At 50.4% G+C, this 24,227-nt stretch overlaps 1 protein-coding gene across 1 annotated transcript; it reads right to left on the bottom strand.

The window, feature by feature from the left end:
* Window positions 1-24,227, bottom strand: BAG3 (BAG cochaperone 3). Its single transcript, XM_006048434.4, has 4 exons — window positions 23,723-24,227; window positions 6,882-7,205; window positions 4,671-5,078; window positions 1-1,397 (listed from the first exon to the last, which is right to left on the bottom strand). Exons 1-4 carry the CDS (start codon window positions 23,906-23,908, stop codon window positions 558-560), a joined length of 1,758 nt encoding a protein of 585 aa, XP_006048496.3. The 5' UTR covers window positions 23,909-24,227; the 3' UTR covers window positions 1-557.

The following is a 24,227-nucleotide window of genomic DNA, read 5'->3' as shown; positions in this document are numbered from 1 at the left end:
TTTTGAGTTACATTATTACTTTATTTTCCTTTTTTTTACACATAGCATTAAAGTCATTCCACATACAGCTATCTCTATGGCTCCTTACACATTTTATTCTATCTAAAGTATCATAGCTATTAGATGACAAAAATCATCCTATTAAAATGGCAACATTTCTGAAAAACGGGCTTCATATTTAGTGATGAGAAACTGACTCCCCATCTACTCCCCCTGCCAAAAAAACCTCCTTCAATCCAGAGCTAGAAAGATAGTTCACATCCATGGCTAACACATGGGGCCCATACAGAGAAGGCTCCAAAACAAGCTATGGGGTTATTAAACTTGTAACAAGCAACTTCTTTATTTGTACGGAATACGAACACAAGAAAAGCATCATTTTCCTTTTTAGCCCTTTTATTAGTGTGTCTTGCCTCCACCCAAGTTACTGCGTACCAAGCGGCTATGAAGAGTAAAAACCAACTGATTTTAAGTCCCTGAAATGCATGCAACTTATAATTCCCTAAAGCACACAATCAGTTCCCAGTCTCCAGGGCTGACTCTTCACTTTGTAGAGACTACGGTGCTGCCGGGTTAGCAGTTGTGTCTGTTGTGCTGATGGGGTTTGGAGTTGCTGCTGCTTTGGCTTCCGGCGGCTGGGTTTCAGTTTTGGGGTCTTCTCCATCTCCAGCACTCTTCTTGCTCTTGTCTGCAGCCATCTCCATGATCTCCTGTAGTGGCTGATCGGTCTCAAGCGAGCTGGGCTGGAGTTCGTAAACCTGGACTTGACCTGGGACATCTATTGCTTTCTGTTCAAGTTTTTCCAAGATGGTCTGAACCTTCCTGACCCCATCTCTCCTGGCCTGGCGGACATCAGCTCGTCCTTCTGGGTCTACCGAATCCAGGGCCAGTAGCTCTTTGGTCAGATACTCTTCTATCATCAGGTACTTTTTGTCCGTCTTCTTGCCTTCAAAGTTGTCCACAGCCTGTTCCAGCCCTTGTACTTTCTCCAGGATGGCTTCTACTTTCAGCACACCTGGATGCTTTGGGGGCACTTCAGCCTCTCCTGGTTTAGGGGGTGCAGCTTCTGCAGGGGCAGGACTGGGGGCTGCTCTCTCTTCTGCAGCCACATTCTTGGGGGAAGAGGGGACGGCAGAAGGGACAGCAGAGGGGACGGCAGAGGGGATGGTAGGAGGGGCGGGGCTAGGAGGACAAGGCACCGGAGCGGAAGGAACCTTTATTTCCACCTTCTCAGAGGGAGGCGGGGGCTTCTGTGAAACAGGTTGAGCATCCACCTCCTTTCGGATCACTTGGATCGGGATGTGTCCGGGAGGGAGATCTGGTCCAGTTGGGCCTGGCCTGCTTTCTGGCTTGTTTTCAGGTTGAGGAACAGGCGAAGGTTCTCGATGGGTCATGGGCTGTGGGGAAGAGGCAAGGACACAGACAATTTTAATGGCTGAGAGTCACAGGTGGTCATTTGTAGCTAGTACTGACTAGAAGGAAATGGGAACGACTTTTAAAAAGTTTAACAGTATAAAAGAGATTTTCAAAGTCAACCGACACCAGTTACAAGAATAAAATATGGTATTCATCATGTATAATGGGGCTTCCCAGGTGGGGCTAGTGGTAAAGAACCCAGCTGCCAATGCAGGAGACATCAAGATGTTGAGTTCGATCCCTGGATCAGGAAGATCCTCTGGAGGAGGGCATGGCAACCCACTTTAGTATTCCTGCCAGGAGAATCCCATGGACAGAGGAGCCTGGCAGGCTACAGTCCATGGGGTCCCCAGGAATCAGGCATGACTGAAGAGACTTAGCATGACTAGCACACATGCATTATACGTAACCAAACCATTGTTATGCTTCCGTTTGTTACCTTGGTCTCTCAGTCTGTTATCTCTTACTGACTTTTTCTGAAGATGGAATTCTTACGGCAATGAAAAGAAAACCAACATAATTTTTCAAAAAGGAAAATACCCCAAACTCATGCTGACTCCTGAGTTACTTTAGCTCAAAGCAAAGTCCTGGGTGACTCAGACTTTCAGGGGATGGAGCCGTGGAGTAATAATTGCCACTTGCCCCCTTCTGCGTGAAAGTCTCTGCTCAGGGTGTGACCTTCCCATCTCCTGTTTCAGCAAAGTTATAATCGTCTTTTTTTTTTTTTTTAAAACCTATGACAAAAAAATAAATAAATAAATAAAACCTATGACAGCGTTGTGGTTTCTGCCCAGACTGATGTATTTTTTTGAGAATAAGCAAGATGCCCCAAATGGGTAACCTGTACGACTTCTGCTTGGACGCACTTGTGCCAGAGTGGATACTGGCACAGTACAGCACCTCCACACTGACTGCACGGCTGCAGAGGCTGAGATGCTCTTTAATGTGACCATAAGCTAGAGGCGTGTTTTAAAAAATGAACTATGCCTGCAACAGAAGGAACTTGGTTCATCCAGCATTCAAGTGAATATCTAAAACCCCCTTAAAAAAAATCTCACACACTCTGATTTCATCAACTGGGAAACAGGAGTTAGACTGTAATACTTGTAAAGTACTCCATATTAAAAACATTATATCCCACTATAATATTCAATTAGGTCAAATCTTTGCAAGCCTCCAACATGGGATCTCTGAATAAGCTGTGAAAGGGAGGCCACTACAAACAAGTAAGATTAAGTGGAAATAGGATTAAATATTGTTTCACCAATTACACAAAATATATAGGAAAGATATGAGAGGAAACATTGCCAGCTTGGCAAATGAGCACTTCTTTCCCATTTGAAAGGATTACTGAGTTTAAGTTAAGGATCTGATGGACGCTTGGCTGTTTGAACACCACTAGCCTCCTTTTCCATCAAATCTCTTCTGCCAACCAGGAGTCCTCAACTTTGGCCCTTGGCATTCATGAACTAGCCACACGCCTCTCCTTGGGCTTTAAAGCAATAGCTGAACAAGTGACTTTAGAAACACTTAAGAGGGGGTGTGCCCGCTGGCTTGTACTTTTCAAAAACTTTTCAAGGTCATGATAGCAGAAAAAGACCGAGAAACTGATCCAGATTAAAGGAGGCTAAAGGCAAATGACACCTGCATGCAATGCTCACGATCCTAGACGGCATCCTAGAACAAAGGGCAAACTGCTCTACAGGAGATGTGAAAACAAACTGTATATGAGACAGTAATGTCGTAAAGATGTTAACTGTCCTACATCTGATCATTCTAATGTAGTTTCAATGAGAAGGTAGCTCTCTTAGGAAAACACCTGCTGTCATCTTTAGGGGACAGGGGCATGTTATTTATAACTAAATCTCAAACAAAAATATAGATAATATATGGAGAGAGGAAAAATGACAAGGCAAATGGAGTAAAACATTAACAGTGAATATGGCTGAATCTTTGCTTTCATGACCTTCACGTATACTGGACTTCCATTCTGTAAGGTTGGAATCAGAAATTTCCAAATAGAAAAGCCAAAAACAAAACAAAAACAAAAGCCAGTAACAGGAAAGCACTCTGTTAGAGGGCCCTGGACAGTGTCCCCATTTGTAAGAAGAAGATGCCCTCCATTTGTTTACAGGGGACTTTCCTTTTAAGAACAGTGGTCAAGAATTCACTCAGCAGCTGAGGGGCCCTGGCTGCTGGGTACTCTGTGGCTCTAAAACCAGAAGACTGCTTTCCCCAGGGATCAGTGCCTGCACACCTCTGTACTGTGTGCTGTGCTAAGTTGCTTCGGTCATGACCGACTCTTTGTAACTCTATGTACTGTGCCCACCAGGCTCCTCTGTCCATGAGATTCTCTGGGAAGAATACTGGAGTGGGTTGCCATGCCCTCCTCCAGGGACTCTTTTTGACCCAGGGATTGAGCCCGCATCTCTTACATCTCCTGCATTGGCAGCTGGGTTCTTTACCACTAGTGCCACCTGGAAAGCCAGTGCATGCCTCTACCGAAGGTTAAACGGGCACTGCCTGTGACTTTCACCAGACAGGCAGGGAGGTGTCCCAGCCACCCAGCCGGCCCGGCATCAGCTGGGCAACACAGTCCTTTACTGCAAAGGGTAAGACATGCTGCCTGTGGTCAAGGTCAGAGCAGAGCTGAAGAGAGCAGATGAACACTTCCGAAATGCATAGAATAATCAGATGCTGAACTGTAAGAGACTAGGCACCCTGAGAAAAGATGAGGAGGCTGCACGGAAGCAGCAAGACTGGCTTGTCCCTTGGAGGATGGGAAAAGTTTAGATTGTGGAGGCATCTCAGAAAGTGGGTTCAGTGTGAGCAAAGAAACAAGAGAGGAGACAACAGACGAAAGGGCCAGCAGGGTGCAGAAGGGGTATCCATGAGGCAGGAGATGGAGGCTGCAGCTGGAGTGTGGAGTGGGGTGTGGCAGGGCCCTGAAAGGGTATGATGGGCAGAGGACACCTGGGCCCCAGATGTGTGATGCTGTGCTCTGCCCACCTTTCCCCATCACGGTGGCTGGAACTCTGCCCCTGAGGCAGCTGCTACAAAGAACAAGCAAAAGCTGTAGAAGGCACCAGAGGTTCACAGCCCTCGCCCGCATCTGCTGGTGACCAGCATTTTTCCGGGATCTCGGTCTCCCCAGGAAGGGCTGATGAGGGCAGAGGACCCAGGACACCTGCACAGAGCTCCTCCGGCCCTGGAGAGATGCCACCCCAGCCCATCTGTGACACCGACTCCCATACCTGAGGCCTGTCGACCGTGGTCTGCACACGGACAGATGGCGGGGGTGGCACTGGTGTGCTGCTTCTGGCTGGAGAGCCCTCCCGGCTGGACGCACTCCGGACAGGAGGCCGGAAGGGGGATGCGGTCCACGTGGTCCGGGGCTCCCAGTCATCCCCCTGGATCTTGTGGTACACAGGCTGGTGCGTCTGGTACTCGCCCTGCTGAGCTGGGTAGTGCGTCTTCTGGGCTTGGTGGAAGGATGGCTGGGCTGCTGGCCGGGTGACATTCTGCTCGTGTATCACAGGGATGGAAATGTAGCCCCGGGGGAGCTGGTGACCACCCAGGCTGCTCCTGCCAGCGGCGGAGGCAGGCAGGCTGGCTGAGGAGGAGGACGAGGAGCAGTCTGAGGCCGCTGGAGACTGGGACCGCTGCAAGACACAGAACGCAGACACATGGCCCTGTGAGGCACCCTTGCCTGGCTCTCCGACTCTGCCCCCAGTACGTGCCTGTTCAGGGTGGCAGGCTTAATACAACCTCCCACCTGTTAAGCCTTTCCAGGGTCCACATGTACTGTTAAGACTGGGAACTCAGGAGTCAAGAGGCCTGGGCTCAAATTCTCAACAGCCCGACAGCTTTGTTGTTTTAGTCGCAAAGTCGCATCCGACTCTTTGCGACCTCATGGGCTGAAGCCCACCAGGCTTCTCTGTCCACGGGATTTTCCAGGCAAGAATATTGGAGTGGGTTGCCATGCCTTCATCCAGGGGATCTTCCGGACCCAGGGATTGAACCTTGGTCTCCTGCATTGCAGGCAGATTCTTTACTGTTAACGAGCTACGTTTAAAGTACAGAAAAGAGTAACCCCTCCTCACCTGACTTGAAGATTCTGTAAAAGAATCAGTGGGTGTGTCTGGCACCAGCACCACCCACAGGAAGTGCTCACTGAGTTTTAGTTATTGTTGTCATTTCATTTCCTCTTTCCTGAACTCTTTTCCTGCTTATCCCCAGAGAACCCAGGGGGCAGCGGGAACCACGTCCCCATATGGACCAAGGCAGGCCAGGCCCCTCTCCCTTCCTGACAGCCTACTTTCTATTTTGGAAGAGCAGAAGAGTGTTTCCCCAGCTGGCTTCCAAGGCCCCTGCTAGGTTAAATTTGTGAAGATTTCTCTGACTGACGCATCCCTTTTGATTTTTACAACAAAAACATTACAAATATAGGCGCTGCCTCTCCAAGAAAGGGTAAGTGCCTCCTGTGTGAGTGTGTGCTCAGTCATGTGCGACTCTTTGTGACCCCATGGATTGCAGCCTATCAGGCTCCTCTGTGGATGGAATTTTCCAGGCAAGAATACTGGAGTGGATTGCCATTTCCTTCTCCAGAGGAACTTCCCAAACCAGGGACCTGACTCACGTCTCTTGCCTCTCCTGTACTGACTGCCAGGTGGGTTCTTTACCACCGCACCACCTGATGCCTCCATTAACTATGTTTTTCACATGGAGTGAGCATTTGTGCTCAAGAGCAGCGCAGGGGACACAGTGGGATGGTGTGCAAACAGGAAAACCCAGAGGGCCTATGGCTCAGGATTCCTGCTGGGGTCCACTGGCCTTCAAGTCTCAGCTAAGAACCAGGTTAAGGACCATGGCTTTAACTGTTAGTGCAAGGGTGCTGACCTCAGGCTTAAAACCTGAAAAAATAATTTTATGCTTTGTTTTAAACAGCAGACACTGTGAGGGCAGGCATGCGGTCTCATTTTCACATCAGCGTAGCTCCGAGCAGTGAACACTCACCCGTGAACACTGAACTGAGTGAACGACACAGAGCCTCTCTGTGCTTCTGGCACACACAGCTCGGTGGGAATGAGGGGTATCACAGGAGGAGCCAGAAGGCAAGGCTTCCACGCCCTGCAATGCCACTTCTGACTTTATGCTTTTGGACCAAGCTGTTACCCCTTCTTGAGCCCCAATTCCGGAGCTTCAGAAACAAACCACAGTCTCTGCTCACCTGAAAAACCAGCCTGTGAAATGCTGGGGGGACATAGGGCTGTCAGCAAGCAATCTTTGTTGGGTGACGCCGGCCAGGCCCCGATGCCCCACATCTCACGGGGTTGTCATGAGGGTCTGGGGTCATCTGTGGTCTGGGGCAGCCCAGGAGGCACAAAACCCAGCTCCCCGCCATCTCCTCCCCCTGCCTGCACAGGTCACGGTCATACAGGCCTGTGAGCCAGGCCTCTCCTTACCTCGGGTCCATGGGAGGCTGGAGGCTGGCCCGCTGCAGCAGCTGCAGCCGGTGCACTCGGTTTATCTGGCTGGCTGGCTTCCGCCACACCCCGCAGGGGCGACTGGGATCTCGGGGGAGCCGCTGCAGCCGCCTCGGTTTGGAAGCGCTGCGTCCCAGGCTGGGAGTATGCAAAGACAGGGTGCGGCCGGCTCGGGGCACCTTCATGGAGGACGGGGATGGGAATGTAGCCTGGCCGGAGCTGGGGGTACACGGCATGACCTTCTCTAGTGGGCAGCAGCCTGGGGCCCTCCCGCGAAGGCCCATTTGCAGAGGATGCAGTTTCCTAAAAGTGAGAGGAGACACACAGACCTGTTAGAAACTGGGAAGGAAACAGCCCCGAGCAAGAGAAAGCACAATGCCACGTGCTCCGATATTCCAGAGTGACTCTGGGCCCCACGGTGCCAGCTAGGAGCCAGGACAGCTGAGCACAGAAACTGTGGGTACCTCCCCTGATCCCCTACTTCTTCCAGACCTCTCCTCCCTTGCTGAAGCTGCTGTTGGCCCAGCAGTTTAAGAACCAGAAGCATCAAGAGAAAGCAAGAGACAAGCAAGGTATCTGTGAAGCACAGGAGAAGTCCCAGTTTCCCGAACTGGTAAGACAGGTTTTTGTTCTGGATGACAAGGCAGCCTTGCATACAGGAGAGTCCCCGACAGCCTCCCAAACCTTCAGAGACCCAGATCAGAAGATGCTAGGAGGGTCCAATGCCAACTTGCTAAGGGGATTACAGCCAGCATCTTGGCTTCCTAAACGGTCCTCACATTTCCTGACAACGCAGACTCGCGTGGGACCCCGACACAGGCCACAGCTCAGAAATCTGCAGAGAAGGGGCAGCGGCGGGCAGGTAGCTTCCTCAGGAATATTTTCAGAACAAGAGGCAAGAAAGGGAGATACCCGAGGAACGCAGAAGAGGCACAGGATGAGAACAAAACCCGGGGATTAGTTGTGCTGGTCTTGTGATGCCAACAAAGCTTGCTTGGCGAGGAGCGGCTGGGGTCCCTCCTATGTCCTCTCATGAAGTTCTCCCTTCAGTGGCCTGGCTATTTTGGGACCCTTGAGAAGGCCAAGTTCCAGATGTACCACAGAGAAAGATCCTGTTTCAGACAACAAGGCTGGCCAGTCACTCACCAGGCAATGTCATTCCTCACCAAGCAGAGGCTGGGCGACTGAAGCCAGGGACCCCTGTGGCTTCCTGTCCTGACCATCTCCTGAGCACTAGAGGGTCCTTTCACAGAGGAGGAGGCTGAGGATTCATGCCACTTCCACGCATCCAAGTGGACAAACTATTATGCCTCCTTACGAGGCATCCCCCTGAACGGCAAACACCAGAAGGCTTGAGGCTCTATTCCCGCTGGGGCAAAGCTGGTCACAAGGAGGGCAAGCCCTGGACCTTAGATCTTTCAGACCCGTGAACCTCTCTCTGCCCTCCTGCTAAGCTCGCCGCCCCAGCGGGCCTCCCAGCACTCATGAGAGGCCCGGGTGTTGCCGTGTCCTTGGGGACACCGGCAGACAGGCGGTACTCTCAGATTAGAATACCCACGTGCTCAGGGTGGCGGCATTATTTTAGCCTGCTTAACTCTGGGGTCACCCAAGAGCAGGGAGTGGGTCCAGGCGTCACATTCAGAAGCGCATTCCTGCCACGAGACGGGCACCAGAAGGGAGGCAGCAGCAGCGCTGAAGGAGGCCTGTGCTGCTGGGTGCTGACTCATCACAGGCCGGCTGGGCACCTCGTCCTCGCCCTGGGGCACCATCCCTCCAGCCTGGAGCGGAGCCTGGACAAGTGCGGGGGGCAGTGTCCTTGCTGGCCTCCTCCTGGCCACACAGTAGAGCAGAGATGGGCAAGTTAGCAGCCCTCGTCCGCTGGCTGGCCCTGCTCCCAAGCTACTGGGTACCATGGTTTACACCAGCAAGGCCCAATCCCTGCCGGCTGGGGGCTGCGTGAAACAAACAGGATGGCCACCTGGAGAGCACAGGGGCCCACCTGGGCTTTTCTAGTAAGGTGGGGTTTCCTAAAGAAGGCTCGCCTTCTTTCTTACCTCTGTTAGTAACCATTGCTTCATTGGGGGTAAGTCTCTTCACCTCTCTGAGCCTTAATCCCCTTTGCTAGAAAGTGGAGCTAGCAACACCCACTTCTCAGGTCTGCAGTAAGCTGTTACGAGAGCCCATGGAGAGGGGTTTGCCCAGGGGGCTGAAAGGCAGTCCCTTCTTAAACAGGCACAGGATGCTTCGACTCAAGACTCCCAAGGGTCAAAGGAATCAAATCTGAAGGACTCAGTTAACCAGTGGTAACCAGAGTCAGGAAGGTGGACACACCTAGAGGAAATGGTAGTCGTCTGGGAAGGGACCCTCTGAGGAGATGCAAAAGCTCTCTCTCTTTCTGGGTGGTGGAGATAAATGAGTGTACACCCATATATAAGAGCAGTCTCTCACAGTCTCCTCGTCTCTGGAGCCCCCACACTGCCCATCTCCTGCCTCAGTCCACCCACACTACCCAGGCTGAACCCGTGAGGGCGGCCACCCCCCACCACCCTGCTGTTATCTGTGCCTCCACCTCAGACCCTCCCGGGGCCTGGAAACCTTAGAGAGGCCTGGCTGAGTAAGGCCTGGCCACTCCTGGGGGAAGCCCCTGGATCCAGAGGGTCTGAGGGCGGGCCTGCCAATACATTTTATGCATCTCGCTGAATATATTTTGTGCCTCAGTTGAAAATGGAAAGGGAAGAAAAAGGAAGGAAAAAGGGGAGGAGGGCAGAGGAGCAGCTCTGCCTGCCCCGGGGCTGTGAGAGCACAGCCAATACCTGGCCTGGGTCTCGGGAGCAGTGCAGCGCTGGGGTCAGTGGAGGGAAGAGCGTGGTCGCTAGGCCGGGGCGGGGGCGTCAGGGGCCCAAGCTGGAAAGAAGGGAGGCTGGGAGAGGCCCGGAGGCTGCTTTCCTATAGTTCTGAGGTCTGTACTCCCGGTTCCGAGTGAACGAATGGCTCATTCATGCCGTTTTATAAAAACCCCACACATCTCTTCACGATTGTCGTGTCTAAAAGAAGGCAGGCAGCCCTGACGCTCTGGTAGGCGGCGGCCGGGGTGTGTGGCAGGCTTTGTTTAGAAAACACGGCCTGAGGTAAGTTTTAAAAAACCATCTCACGTCTATGGACTAGAAAACTAACACTTCTATGTGAACGAAAATTTAAACCCGAGTGAAACGCCCGCCCGCGACAAGGTCCGCACGGGGTGCTGATGCCGCCTCCGCTCCCGCTCTGCTCTTGTTAGAGCCCTGTCAGCAGCAAATGCTTCAGGTCTACGAACCAAACTGAGGACCCAGAAGAGTCACACTGCCCTTTTTTACCTTCTGTGGTGTTTCATCCGAGTCTAGTGAAAGGAAAGATGTACTTTTTTTCCGGGGGGGGGGGGAGGGCGGGGAAGACTTTAAAATGTTTAATTTATATTAAGTATTTATATGACTATGTATTTAAAGTTAAGTATACATTCAAATGGCTTTCCTGGTGGCTCAGACGGTAAAGCATCTGCCTGCAATGCAGGAGACCTGGGTTCGATCCCTGGGTCAGGAAGATTCCCTGGAGAAGGAAATGGCAACCCACTCCAGCACTCTTGCCTGGAAAATTCCATGGATGGAGGAGCCTGGTGGGCTACAGTCCATACGGTCGCAAAGAGTCGAACACGACTGAGTGACTTCACTTTCTTTCTATACATTCAAATATATATAATAAATATATATTATTAATTTTTATAATTATCCTAGAAAACGTCTAGAACATGTCTCCTTAGTCCCGTAAGAAGTGTTCTCAAGTTCAAGCCCAAGCCTCTTGGTTCTGCTGGCCGGCATCTTTCAATAGAAGACGCACTACCTGCCCTGCCCTGACTTCGCTGGGGACGGGGCTTCCGTCTCCCGGGGGTTTCGCTCCTGTGAGGCCGGGCGACAGGGACGGGGTGCCAGCAAGATGACCAGGCGGACGACGGCCGGCCCGGCCTCCCCATCACCGCCTGCCTCGCTTCCTGAGGAGCGGTGACAGCATCACAGAATTACCCTCCAGTCAGCTCAGCTCGTTATCCTTATCTGAGGGCAGAGCCATCAGGAATACATTCATACAAAATCCAATTAGGAAATCAGAGCCTGACTCCACTGCTTATCTCACTGCACTAATTTATAAAATGAACCGGCCAATTCTTCTTCTCTGGGCATTACATTAAAATCCTCTGCAGGTGCCAAACAACTCCATAAGAAGGCCAGGATGAAAAGCGGGAAAAATCGCCTCAGATGAGCCAAAACCTGCCCTAGCAAATATCAGGTATTACTACTAGATAAGCCTGGGGTCAGGTTCTGAGCTGGGACAAGGGTGTGGCTTACAAACAGGTCTTATTTACTCATTGTTGTTGTTCAGTCGCTAAGTTGTGTCCGACTTTTGCAACCCCATCGACTGTAGCACATCAGGCTCCTCCGTCCTCCATTATTTCTGGAGTCTGCTTAAACTCACATCCATTGAGTTGGTGATGCCATCCAACCATCTCATCCTCTGCGGTCGCCATCTCCTTTGGCCCTCAAACGTTCCCAGCAACAGGGTCTTTTCCAGTGAGTCAGCTCTTTGCATCAGGTCGCCAAAATACTGGAGTTTTGGCTTCAGTATTAGTCCTTCCAGTGGATATTCAGGGTTGATTTTCTTTAGGATTGACTGGTTGGATCTCCTGCAGTCCAAGGGACTCTGAGAGGATGACTACACTTCACCACTGGTTTTTAGTAACAGCGTGGGCACTAAGGGACAGCTACAGACTTGGAAAGAGACTGCACGTGGTCCCAGAGCCAGCTCTGCCCCTAAGGAGGCACTACAGAAGCAGCTTACTCCTACCCTCCCACCCCCAATTTCCTGAGCTGTGAAATGATGTGCTATAAATCGGTGGTTCTCAGACTAGTGGCGTCTGGAACACCCAGGAAATTAAAAAAAAAAAAATGCAGATTCACTGTTCAGTCCTAACAAAGTCTGACTCAGAAGGTCTGTGGGGAAACCCAGCCCCAACGGCCCTGGGAGCACAGCTCTAAACGAGGGTCCTTTCAGATGACCTTCTCCCTGACCTCTGATCCCAAGATCTCTCCTAGCTATAAACACCCACATAAGGCTCAAAAACAAGGAAAAATTGATGCTGCAGAAATCTAAAAATGATCACTCTTAACTGTACTCAGTTAAATCACATCAGTAATCGCTGGAATTCAAGGTGCCCTGAAGTTTCAGGAAGAGGAGGAGTTCCCTGTGCTATACAGTAGACTCGGGACCTTAAAAGCAGGCTGGGACCATAAGCCCCAAAAACAGTGCCCCCATGAGCCCCAACCTCAGCTCCACAGTGCAGTGTTCTTTAAAACGTGGGCCGAGCAGCTACAAACCACGCTCTGAATGAAGGGGAACAGCCACAAAGGCAACTCAGAGCACCACCGCCTTGACAGCCCTGGAGTCTTAAGTAGGACACACTCTATTAACTGGGTTTTTAGGCCAAAAGAGCCTCATGCCTGTCAGCTAGTGACTTTTACTAATGATACTTCCAAGACTTCTAAAACAAGGGGGGGAAAAAAAGATGAAGGGAAAGAAGAATCCTGGGACTCCCCATTTAGCGAGGACCTGGATCAAAATAAAGTGGCCTGGGCTTGCCTCTCTCAGGCAGGAAGCAAAACAAAAGAAAAGCTTCCTTCTAAAGCGCACACAGAGACCTGAGCTTCAAGGTCCTACAAAACCTTCCATTTGGTATTGTAGGCCACAGAAAAGAAGCAGGAATTATTGCCAATGTGATATATAAACAGATACCTACATCCCCACAGCCAAACTCGAAGCTCCCACTACAGTGTGGTAAAGGGTCTCTTCCACTGCTCCCAACCCTGTTTGGGGGCACATAAGAGACACCGGGCAAACTCTGAATAATAAGCAAAGTCCACATCCACCACAGTCTGTTTACAGCACTCCTGGTGGGACAGGAGTCTACACTCTAAGCAATCTAGTCCCAGGTGACTGAAGGTTTTATCTAATATACCCGTTATGAGAGTATGTACACTTCTCCACAAAACAGAGTTACAGATGTACAAAATAAACTTATGGTTACCAGCAGGGAAGGGGGGATAAACTGAAAAGATTGGGATTGACATATACACATTATGGTACATAAAGCAGATAACTAATAAGGACCTACTGAATAGCACAAGGAACTCTACTCAATACATCTGTAACGGCCTACATGGGAAAAGACCTAAAAAAGAGTGGATATAGGTAATGTATAACTCATCCACTTGGCTGTACACCTGAAATTAACACAGTATTGTCAATCAACTATATTCCAACAGCAATTTTTTTTTAAAGAAGTATGTGGCCCTGATCCTGGGATTACTGAGATGGGTGTCCCTATGCGCTTTTACTAGGGAAAACTTTTTTTAAAAAACATGACATTGCTTCTCTTTGCAGCCGTGTCCCAACAGGTAGGAATGAACCAGAGTGAGCCCCCATCTCCAAGCTGCCATCCTGGACTCCAATCCCGCCCCGTTGCTTGCCAGCTGCGTGCTCTCGGACAGGACTCCTTCCTACTGAGACTCAGGTCCCCTAGCTTATAAAAATCCCCATGCCTCCCAGGACCTGTTGCCAAATTTAAGTGAAATGAGGCACAAGAAAGTGTCCGTGAACTCTGAGCTGTCCTGTGCCCTGTATAACCGTGCTCTTCCATTCCACAAATAGTTACTGATGGACCCAGCTTCTCCCAAGCAACTGCTGGTTGGGCCTACTGTTCAGAAAGTTGTAAATTCAGGTTTAATTCCTCAGTGGTCTCACCCAAGTTGGTAATGAGCCTGTTAAAAGTTTGAAGCCCTTTTATCTGCGAGTCCTAAGAGCACTAATTAGCAGGGATGCCATTTTCTCTGTTAAGACATGTTATCTAATGTTTCATACTGGAAGCAAACACAGCCAAAGACAACTCCAGAGTTCTGAGCCCTACACTCGCCTCTGCCTTCAGGAGGCCCCCAACCCTGGAGGGGCTGCCTTGCAGACAACCAACACCCAGTCTGCAGTGACTGTAATGCCTGCACACGTGCCCTGAGGCCCAGGGGGAAGAGTCAAGCCAGGCTGGGGCAGAAGGAGTCGCCTAGGAGTAGAAAGTCTGCTAATGTCCCTTCAACATCCCCAGGGTGTCCCTCCATGGCATGTAAGTCGTGGGCCACAGCTGAGTATGTCCCCTGCTGGAGAGAGTGCTCGGGGCTCAGAGTCTCTCACTCCCTGGAGCCCCCTTCAAGGGTTCCCAAGGTCACAGGGGAAGTGGCTGCAAAACCAAGAAGAAAACCCTGGATCCTGGGAGTTCAGCTCCTGAACTCAGTGGCTTCAGGGTATTTAAAAAACTACCTACTTCCTCCTCAGGGAAAAAAAAAAAAAAAAAAGGTAGGGATCTGCTTTAATCAATCTAAAGCCACAAGCCACAGACGAAAAAGTACCTGAAATCTCCGTATCTGGAAGCAAACTCTTGTCTGAATTTAGATAAAGAGACCCCGTCACCCCCATGGGTACATTTCCATTGGTTTCTCAAGGTTCTGTCTCAGAGGCCAGCCATGCATAGCATCTGTTGGTAGCAGGGTGCTGGCTTTACCGGACATGCATTTTGCACAAAACACAATTCCCCAATAGGAAAAAAAGTCAAATCTCCAATTCATCAACCACAGCTCAAGCAAGGGGAGACTGACAGATGGTGGCAGCCCTGGGAGGAATTTCTGGGGGGGGAACTCCTACCCCACCCTAAGCAGCTTCTCAAAGCACTCCTTTCCCAACAACCACACTCCCTCAAGAGGGTGGTGAAAATTAGAAACCCCCTCCCTCTCCTTCTGCCCCTTAGGGTAGCATCCAGACCACCTGTGCACACGGCTGATGACCCCCCAACACCCTTGGGCATCTGGTTCCTGCTGGCACTGTCCTCAGGCCCAGGCAGAGACCCTCCCCTCAATCATAGGGTTGACGGTAAACACAGAACTCCCTGAAGAACACAGAACACACAACTGCCCTGGCCTGTCTCGGGCAGGGGATCTGGGGCCAAGGCTACAAGCTGCTGGGGCTGTGGGCTACAGGTCTGGCTGAGGCTCCAGAAGGCTGACGCCCACACTGAGTTCCTGCCCAGCTCCTGTGCACCCCCCATGAGGGGCATAGGAACCCCCAAGGAAGGGTGCTGAGGGCGTCAAGACACTGGTGGAAGGACAGTCAGCTGAGGTGGTTCAGGGGCCATAACAGGCCTTGCCTCGGGAAACAAGACTTCATGCCCATCTGGGAATCGGCAGACCCACATCCAGACAGCACTCTCTACTGTGTGGGGAAGCCGAGTGCCTCTCCGAGAATCCCCTCCGACTTCTTGGTGGAGGCTGGGGCCCACAGATTGCACACACGCCTCAGGTCAGGCCCTGGCTCCTCACAATCCCGCTGGACGAGTACTGGTGTACGCCCATTTCTCAGAAGGGGAGACTGAGGCTGGGCAGGGGGGAGGTGAGTGATTTTACCCGAGACCACCGGACATGTGAACACTTTCGCTATTCCTGTCACACCTTACACTGTGGGATTACTGATTGTTGATGGCTAAGGACAAACGAACATCTGCAAACCCTTTGTCTTCCCGGGGGGGGGGGGGGGGGGGGGGGGGGGGGTGAAATCACAGCAGGAGGGAAAGCATTTCATTTCGCCCGGTGGAGCTGAGCTGAGGCGCAGACCTGGAACATTCAGTTCAAGTGTGCTCCAGGCCAGGGAGCCAAGGCTCAATGCTGAGTCACCGCCTGGCTGAGGCAGGGCAGCGAGAGTGGGGCACTCAGTTCTGAGTCACCACAGACCGGAGACTCCTCAGGCCCAACCCAGGGCCTCTGCTGGGAGTGAACCCAGGTCCAGCCCAGCAGCAGAGCCGGGTCCTACTCTGACCCTCAGGCTCCGTGGGATAATCTGGAACATTCAAAAAAGCCATGTGGCTGCCTTCCCTGCTACACACATGTTCTTTCCTATCTTCCTGCCGTTTCCACTTCTAAACCATTCATTCATTCATTCTTTGTCCAAGAAAGAATTTTTAACGTAATTGAAAAAAATACAACAATTCTACTTTAAATTTTCAAGAAACCAAGGAAGTTACTTCAAAATAGGAAATGCCTGTTCTTCAACAGGATGCTAGGGAATTTTCAGGGCTAAGTCTCATCTCCCTCACTCAGGACGCAGCTCTGGGTGGGGGAGCTCTCAGGAGGCACTTAATGTACATAGGACTTCACAGCTGGCACAGGGGTAAAGAATCCGCCTGCCAGTGCAGGAGGCACGAGAGATGTGGGTTTGACCCCTGGCTCGGGATGATCCCCTGGAGTGGGAAATGGCAACCCACTCCAGTATTCTTGCCTGGAGAATCCCACGGACAGAGGAGCCTGGTGGGCTACAGTCCACAGGGTTGCAAAAAATCGGGCATGACTGAGTACACACACACGCTATACACAATATTATGGAGGCAGCGAACAATCGGCAATCCTGGTCTTCAGAACCGACAGTGAGTAAGAGGCTTTGCCGCTCTACAGTGTCTGACCTTACTGCCAGCCTCACAAACGGAAAAACTGGAGACAGACTCCTCGCACAGCCCTGGCTTAGTGGCGTCTGGCTGCTGACAGCAACCAACCTCCCTGGCAGGCCGGCTCTAAGATGCTGTGTCACTGGCGGGGACAAAAAAAAGACCGCCTCCAAATACGTAAGGATGAACTTAGGGAATCAATACCCAAGTCCCCTGTGGAGAAAAGGCCATTCAGAAATTCAATAAAAAGGAACCGGCAACTGGGAGACGTTTGGGGACGAGGCTGACGCCACTTAGGAACCGACAGAAGGCTTCCTGCAACACGCACGTCAGGAAGGGACGCTTGTCTTCAACAGCCTGTCCACTCCAGAGCCCAGGCCCATGTTTTCCTCTTCTCCACACAGAATTGTACATACTGAGCCCGTGGACCCTGCCAGGCCCTGAAGAGGCAGAGAGATGAAAGAGACGCAGAGTCTGCCTCTGGGACGCTCAGCCCACAGGGGCGTGACCTCGAGGCAAAGCAGGAACGTGCTGCCTTTTGGAGGAAAGTTTCAAATTGAAGTAATGTGGCATCTGGAGCCGGGATGGGCTGCTTCCAACTGGAGAGATGGGGGAAACGCTTTGTGGAAAATGGCCCTGAAGGAGGCAGAACTGTCCTCTGTGTGACATTTAACACCATGACTTGCAGAGAGCGGGCACTCAAAAAATTTCGGCAGAGATGAATGAGCGGAGACCGGGGCTTGTCTTCTCAGCTCAGACCCAGGCTCAGGAAAGGAGCCAATGTGTCTGATGAGCTGTAGGAGATGGACTCAAGGCTGTTTAAAATCGGGGCTGTGCCTGGCGAGCTCAGAGTATAAAGGTCTAAGTTTAAAGAAGCAGCTAGGCCCACTAGCATCAAGTCTGTCACCTGGGGTGGGGGCAAAGCTCTGCTCACAACAGTCTGTTCTGTCACAGCTGACAGGCTTCAGGCCAGGCACCTCCCCTCTCTGCATGTCTGTCTCCTCGTGTATAAGGTGAATCTGACAGCTTCCACCTTCGTGAGCGCCTCTGACGGTTTAAAGAGATAAGGTTTGTAAAAGCACCCACCTGTGTCTGGCACATGTCTACAAAGGTGTTGACAGACTGAAAAAATCAGTTCCTCCCTTCCTACAGAAACTCTCTCTGATCAAGCTTTTGCGAGCTGCCTGACTGGCTGAAAAGCTGCCAAGGCCCCCAAAGAAATCATCCTAGAAATACATGAATACTGAACAACACCAACTATCTCACCAGGCCGCACGATGCCAAACAAGGGCTGGAGATCAACTTTCACATCTGCAAAAGGAGGGGACTTGGAGCCTCACTTCACAAATCCAGCTTTTTGTCTGAGAGCTGAGGCACAAAAGGATCATGGGCATGCGGACTTGATTCACAAGCCATGAGGAGCCGGGAGGGCCTGGAGAACTCTGTCAGGTATCAGAGAGGTTTCCTTGCAGTTCATCAGCACTAGAGGATCCTCAGAGGTTCCCAATAAGCAAAGCCTTCAGCTACTGCTCCCAGCTTCTCTATATAAGGCGTCTTAAACATTTTAAGAGCAACATTAACACAGCAAAACTATGAAGCAGAAAGAGTAGGTGTGGATTGATGCATGGCTTCCTAATTTTTACGAAAAATGCCAGGTCGTTTTTAAATGTCAATGGGAAGGAACCAACGTGTAGAGTGGTTTATATAAGGCAGCTGTGTGTCATTCCAGAAACAAGGACAACGCTAATCAAGCCTCATGGGTGGTATGAGGCTTCCTGACTCACAGGCAGCCCCAACAGCATCAAACAGCTAAGCCTTCCCGGCCCTGGCTAACGTCAACCGCCGCCACAGTTCCTGCGCGCTGTCTCTACCCCCTGTAAAGGGCAAATATACACCGCGACACAGGCAACAAGTTATTGGTCAGGCCTTGCATAGGCCAAACACGGACTGTTCTTCAGAGGGGAGAACGAAGGTCCTGGATGAGCTGGGCTCCAAAGGCATTTGTTTGGCCATGTTTTTTATCAAACCCTCAGCAAATTGCTATTCATCTGTGATACAGACATTTGCTCCAGAGTCAGTGCAACTGGCTGGAAATATAAAGGAAAGAATGGCCGCTCCTCTCCTGTGTTCTGATTCTAAGAGGCACAAGAGCTAGCGATCGATCTGCAAACCACAAGATGATCTCATCTCTCGGAATATTCAGGAAACTCTCCTGAACGTGAAGGGGAACAAATGGGTCTCTGCTTCAACTGAAACTCAAACCAGCTCTGAGTTCCTCTGCAAGGATGCTCCTATCTGTTTCCTATAGGGCCTGAGGATAATCTGTCAAACGACTGTGGTGAGATTTGGCCGGCAGGGCAAGCCTCTGGCCTGCTTCTCCTGGGGTTCACAAGGGTCTGGGGATCACCTCCCCACACCTGGCACTGGCACCCTGCCAGGCTCCATCCCTCCCCCTGCCATCCCCGTCATCATCCCCAGAAACTCAGGCACCTGCTGAGTTTAACCAGGAAGGAAGGGAGGCTCGGGAGATGGCTCTGCAGGTTTAGATGTGAAGCAGGATCCTTTGAGGATGCCAAGGCTCACACAGGTGCACACAAAGTCATAGCTCCCCCACACCACCCCCTCTAGGATGTGGGATCATTGTCCTTTGGTGACTCCCAAGTGCCCAGGTGCCAGAATCAAGAACCAACAGGGCAGCTTTTTCTGACATACAGATTTCTGGGTCCTACCCTGAGCTACCTGGACCCAACAAGGGAGTACGCACAGCTGGCAACCTGTGTTCTCCTCAGGCTTCCCTGGAGACTGCCAGGCTCGGGAATCCGTGCCCAGGCACCTCCGGGACCGGAAAAGCTAGAACCGCCCTGCTCCTCTGCCCAGGGAGGTTTGCGAGGGAGCGGCACAGCGCCACACTCCAAAGCATCTGGCCTCTGTTTATTTCACAAGGCGAGCCAGAGGAGCGGCCCGCATAGAAACTGTACGTCTCAAAGAGGATGCCAAGCCCTCTGCCAGAGAAGGGGCCTGGACTGGTAGGAACTTGCCAAGAGACATGTGCAGAAAATCGATATCCAGGAAGACTGCAGGTGGGGAGGTTCAGATTCTCAGAGTGGAGCTGGAGTAAGCCCAAAGCCTTTGCCTTTAGCTGTCCTGCCTCTGCAGTGAAGGGCAAGATTCTTTCACTTGCCCCCTCTTTAAAAATGGGATGAAAGGTCACTCTAAACACCTCAGGGAAATGGGAGAGGATCAACTCTAAGACAACAGCAAATAAAACTAAACCATACACAAAGTTCTAGTCTTCTTCTTTCCAAGAAAGTCATTCATTTATCCATATGACTAAACTGCAGACACCCCAGAAACTGTCTTCCCCTGAAGAGGGCTTTCTCTGTTTTTCATGTTCAGTGAATAGCTCTTGATTGACTGACAGCATCTTCCCTGGAAGGTAAGGATGCTCAGAGGATCCTCTTAGCTCAGTTCCTCTAAAATCACCCTTTGTTTTTTGCCAGAATTCTTTTCTCAATCCACATTAAGAAACCAATTTCTGATATAAAGTGCTAGTGAAGGATATTCACTTCATGGCAAATAGATGGGGGAAAAATGGAAACAGTGAGGGACTTTATTTTAGGGAGGCTCCAAAATCACTGCAGATGGTGTTGTCTGCAGCCATGAAATTAAAAGACACTTGCTCCTTGGAAGAAAAGTTATGACCAACTTAGACAGCATATTAAAAAGCAGAGACATTACTTTGCCAACAAATGTCCTTCTAGTCAAGACTACGGTTTTTCCAATAGTCATGTATGGATGTGAGAGTTGGACTATAAAGAAAGCACCGAAGAATTGATGCTCTTGAACTGTGGTGTTGGAGAACACTCTTGAGAGTCCCTTGGACTGCAAGGAGATCCAACCAGTCCATCCTAAAGGAAATCAGTCCTGAATGTTCATTGGAAGGACTGATGCTGAAACTGAAACTCCAATACTTCGGCCACCTGATGAGAAGAACTGACTCATTGGAAAAGACCCTGATTCTGGGGAAGACTGAAGGCGGGAGGAAAGGGGATGACAGAGGATGAGATGGTTGGATGGTATTACCGACTCGATGGATATGAGTTTGAGTAAGCTCCAGAAGTTGGTGATGGACAGGGAAGCCTGGCGTGCTGCAGTCCATGGGGTCCCAGAGAGTCGGACATGACTGAGCAACTGAACTGACTGAAAGATTTTCCATCATTCACAGAAGTTAAAGTGAATTAGTCCCATAGTTGTTTTGTGTACATCAAAGCACAGTCTTGAAAGCCATGAAGCCCACAGAGCTAACAAAGTGAATGTTAGTTTTTTCCTTATGTTCTAGTGCCAACTTAGACAGCATATTAAAAAGCAGAGACATTACTTTGCCAACAAATGTCCTTCTAGTCAAGACTATGGTTTTTCCAATAGTCATGTATGGATGTGAGAGTTGGACTATAAAGAAAGCACCAAAGAATTGATGCTCTTGAACTGTGGTGTTGGAGAACACTCTTGAGAGTCCCTTGGACTGCAAGGAGATCCAACCAGTCCATCCTAAAGGAAATCAGTCCTGAATGTTCATTGGAAGGACTGATGCTGAAACTGAAACTCCAATACTTCGGCCACCTGATGAGAAGAACTGACTCATTGGAAAAGACCCTGATTCTGGGGAAGACTGAAGGCGGGAGGAAAGGGGATGACAGAGGATGAGATGGTTGAATGGTATTACCGACTCAATGGATATGAGTTTGAGTAAGCTCCAGAAGTTGGTGATGGACAGGGAAGCCTGGCGTGCTGCATCCATGGGGTCCCAAAGAGTAGGACATGACTGAGCGACTGAACTGACTGAAAGATTTTCCATCATTCACAGAAGTTAAAGTGAATTAGTCCCATAGTTGTTTTGTGTACATCAAAGCACAGTCTTGAAAGCCATGAAGCCCGCAGAGCTAACAAAGTGAATGTTAGTTTTTTCCTTATGTTCTAGTGCCACGTTGAAAAATCTCAATTAATTTGGTAAGCAGCTCTTTTCTTGAGTTGATCACATCCAGCCATCACCATCCAAGTAGTCACAAAAGCCAGAAGGGCAGAAAAACAATCAAGTACTCCAGCCTGCACAGTTCACACTTAAATTTCACAGAAATTTAAGACTCTTCTACCTTCTTCTGAACAATAAACTGCCTCTTAATTAGGACCTTCTGGTGTAGGTCTCTCTTTGCTATTGGTACTGGCTGAATGGCCTTTGGAAACACATGTGAACTCTCTGGGTTTCTTTCTCAGAAAAATAGAGGCTGAGCTAAAAGATCTTTAACCATCTTTCGACTTTAAAATTCTGTTAAATTTTCAAATCAACTTTTACAGCATCAAACTTCTGATTTACTAGCTCTTATGTTCCACTTGTTGAGAAAAATAATAGTAACTTAACCTGTTTTTTTTTCCCCCTTGAAAAAGTTTGTAAAACCACAGCCTAACCCATCCACCATACATAAGATCTCAACCTGCTGGGTGAGTTTCATGTTGAAAACCAAGTGCCAGAGATGTGGCATGTACACTGAACTCACAGTGGATATGTTCATACTTGATCTACACTCACCACCAACAACGCCAATGGATTCTGACTCTTCCTGTCTCTATAGGAAGGAAGCCTCAAAATGACAGGATTTTTTTTTTATTTTGGCCTCAGTAAAGATCTACATCCTTGCAGGCTGCAGTAACAGAGCTGGTTTGAAATGAGCTTTAGTTTCACTCAATAATGGGCTGAACAGTCAAAACGAATACATGGTTATGTCGATCCCAGCTAATTACAGCCTCTTGAAATAATTTTCAGGAATAAATATACAATTAATTTCTTATAAGTATAAGCTGCTGATTGTACAATATCTCACTGTTGGGCACCAGAGTTTCATAAATATTTTAAAGGAAAAAACTGCATAAAACTGAAGGTGGTTAACACAGATTTTTTCCTTCTAAAACAATGGTTTATAAAACATTCTTAATTCTGTGAATTTTTAAATCTTCATAATAACTTACCAGCTCTTTATGTCTTTTATTTTGCCCAGACAATGTAACACTACTACAAGTCTATTTCTTTTTGCCAAGCTTTATGTTTTGAAAAAGCTCAAAGTTATAGAGAATTACAAGAGCAGTACAATTAGTTATAATTTTTTAAATTAACGGACTCATTCCAAGTTTATATTTTCAAATTGTCATGGTTCTAAGGATTAAGTAGTATATACACCCCTGCATATATGTAAATAAGACGTACTTCTAATACAAAAGTATTACTACTAAATTATTTGTGTATTGGGGATAAGAAACAAATCCTAAATATTTTAGTAGCATAACAAGGAAGGGAATGTACTGATATTAAAAAAGAAAAAAAAAAATCTCTTTCTGACCAGGGTGAGGCAGTATCTAAGGCGATAGCCAACTAGGGGACAGTCTGGCATCTTCAGTTTAGAAATTGCCTGGAAGATTGCATCTTGTTTTTAACAAGTCATACTAGAATATATTCGTAGTGAAGACAACTTTCAAACATTAATACAGTTTTAATTTCAAATACAGAAGGGAAAAAAAAACAAGAAAAGGAATGCATTTACATCAGTCTCCTGAGTCACTCTGTGCCTGAGGTGGGAGAGTGAAGTCAAGATACCCTCAACCAAGTTCAGGAACTTGAGGAAGTAAAATTCCTAAGAGACCCTAAAGGACCCCCACAGAAGCTTGCCAACGGTCCCCTGGCGTCTGCCAAAGCACGGTCAGCAGAGAAAAGAGGATCTGAGCCCTGGAAGCCGGGTGGAGACCGTGGCCGGGCCTGGCCCGGGCCTTGGTGCTGAGCAGGCCGGCCACCCGTCGTCTCCTGGCCCAGGGCCCCTCGAATGGAGCCGGTGGACGGAACCTGGTGCCACAGCGCAGGTCCCACTTCCCGCCTGGCCCCCGGAAACCAAACACGGCCCAGGAAGGGCAGTCCTCTTGAGAACCTCCCCAAACTGGCCCAGACGCCGGCCAAGGGCGGGCCTGGAGAGGGGGCTCGTGGGGGGCGCAGCAGGCCGACCCCCCTGGGAGCTGGCGTCCTCCTGGGGATCCGTGCGTTCCAGGCGGCCTTCACTGACCTCCGAGGCACCGGCTGCGGCCGGCGGGCACCTGGCGCCTCGCGTCCCCGCAGGCCCAGTCCAGCCGCCCCCGCCCGGCCCTGTCCCCAGACTGGCCGTCGATGGGAGGTTGAGGGGGAAGGTGGAGGGGTAGCCGCTGGCCAGGGCGCGGCGCGGGCCTTGCTCACCTTGGGGCCCTCGGGGGGCACGCGCGGGTCGTTCCACGTCGTGGTGCGGTTGTTGTGGTCCACGAAGAAGGGCCAGCCGGTCTGCGGGTCGATCTTGATCTCCCAGCCAGGGGGCAGGGGGTCGCGGTCGCCGGCGCCGTTGCCGGACGCCATCTGCACCATGGGAGAGTGGGTGGCTGCGCTCATGCTGGGTCGGGGTCGGCCCGGAGGGGCGGCCGCCGGGGTGCTAGGTTGCAGGGTGCCGGGTCGCGGGGTGCTGGGTCACGGGGTCGCGGGGTGCCGGACCTCCAGGTGTAGGGTCGCTCGCTGGCCGCGGCCGGAGCAGAGAGTCGGGAGTGCCGCCGACGTGTCCGGGAAGCCGGCGCCGGGCACCTTTATGAATTAAAGGAGGGGGTGACGTGGCCGGAGAGGGCTGGAAGTGTCTGGAAATAGCCTCCTCGCTGCCAAAGGGGAAGGAGGAGATAAAGGGAGGTAGCAACTGGCCGGCTAGAAACTTCTGGCCCCA

This window comes from Bubalus bubalis, chromosome 23 (assembly GCF_019923935.1).
Source record: "Bubalus bubalis isolate 160015118507 breed Murrah chromosome 23, NDDB_SH_1, whole genome shotgun sequence".
NCBI classification, from domain to species: domain Eukaryota; kingdom Metazoa; phylum Chordata; class Mammalia; order Artiodactyla; family Bovidae; genus Bubalus; species Bubalus bubalis.
Note: the sequence above shows the minus strand (reverse complement) of the source record. Positions and strands in the feature narration are given on the sequence as shown.

Bases quoted from the DNA above. Each gene is read 5' to 3' on its own strand.
- BAG3 (XM_006048434.4), bottom strand. From the start codon at position 23,908: ATGAGCGCAGCCACCCACTCTCCCATGGTGCAGATGGCGTCCGGCAAC. The intron at 5,079-6,881 runs GTAAGGAGAGGC...TGTGTCTTGCAG, and splicing joins CAGCCTCCCATGGACCCGAG to CGGTCCCAGTCTCCAGCGGC. The intron at 1,398-4,670 runs GTATGGGAGTCG...TCTTCCCCACAG, and splicing joins CCACGGTCGACAGGCCTCAG to CCCATGACCCATCGAGAACC.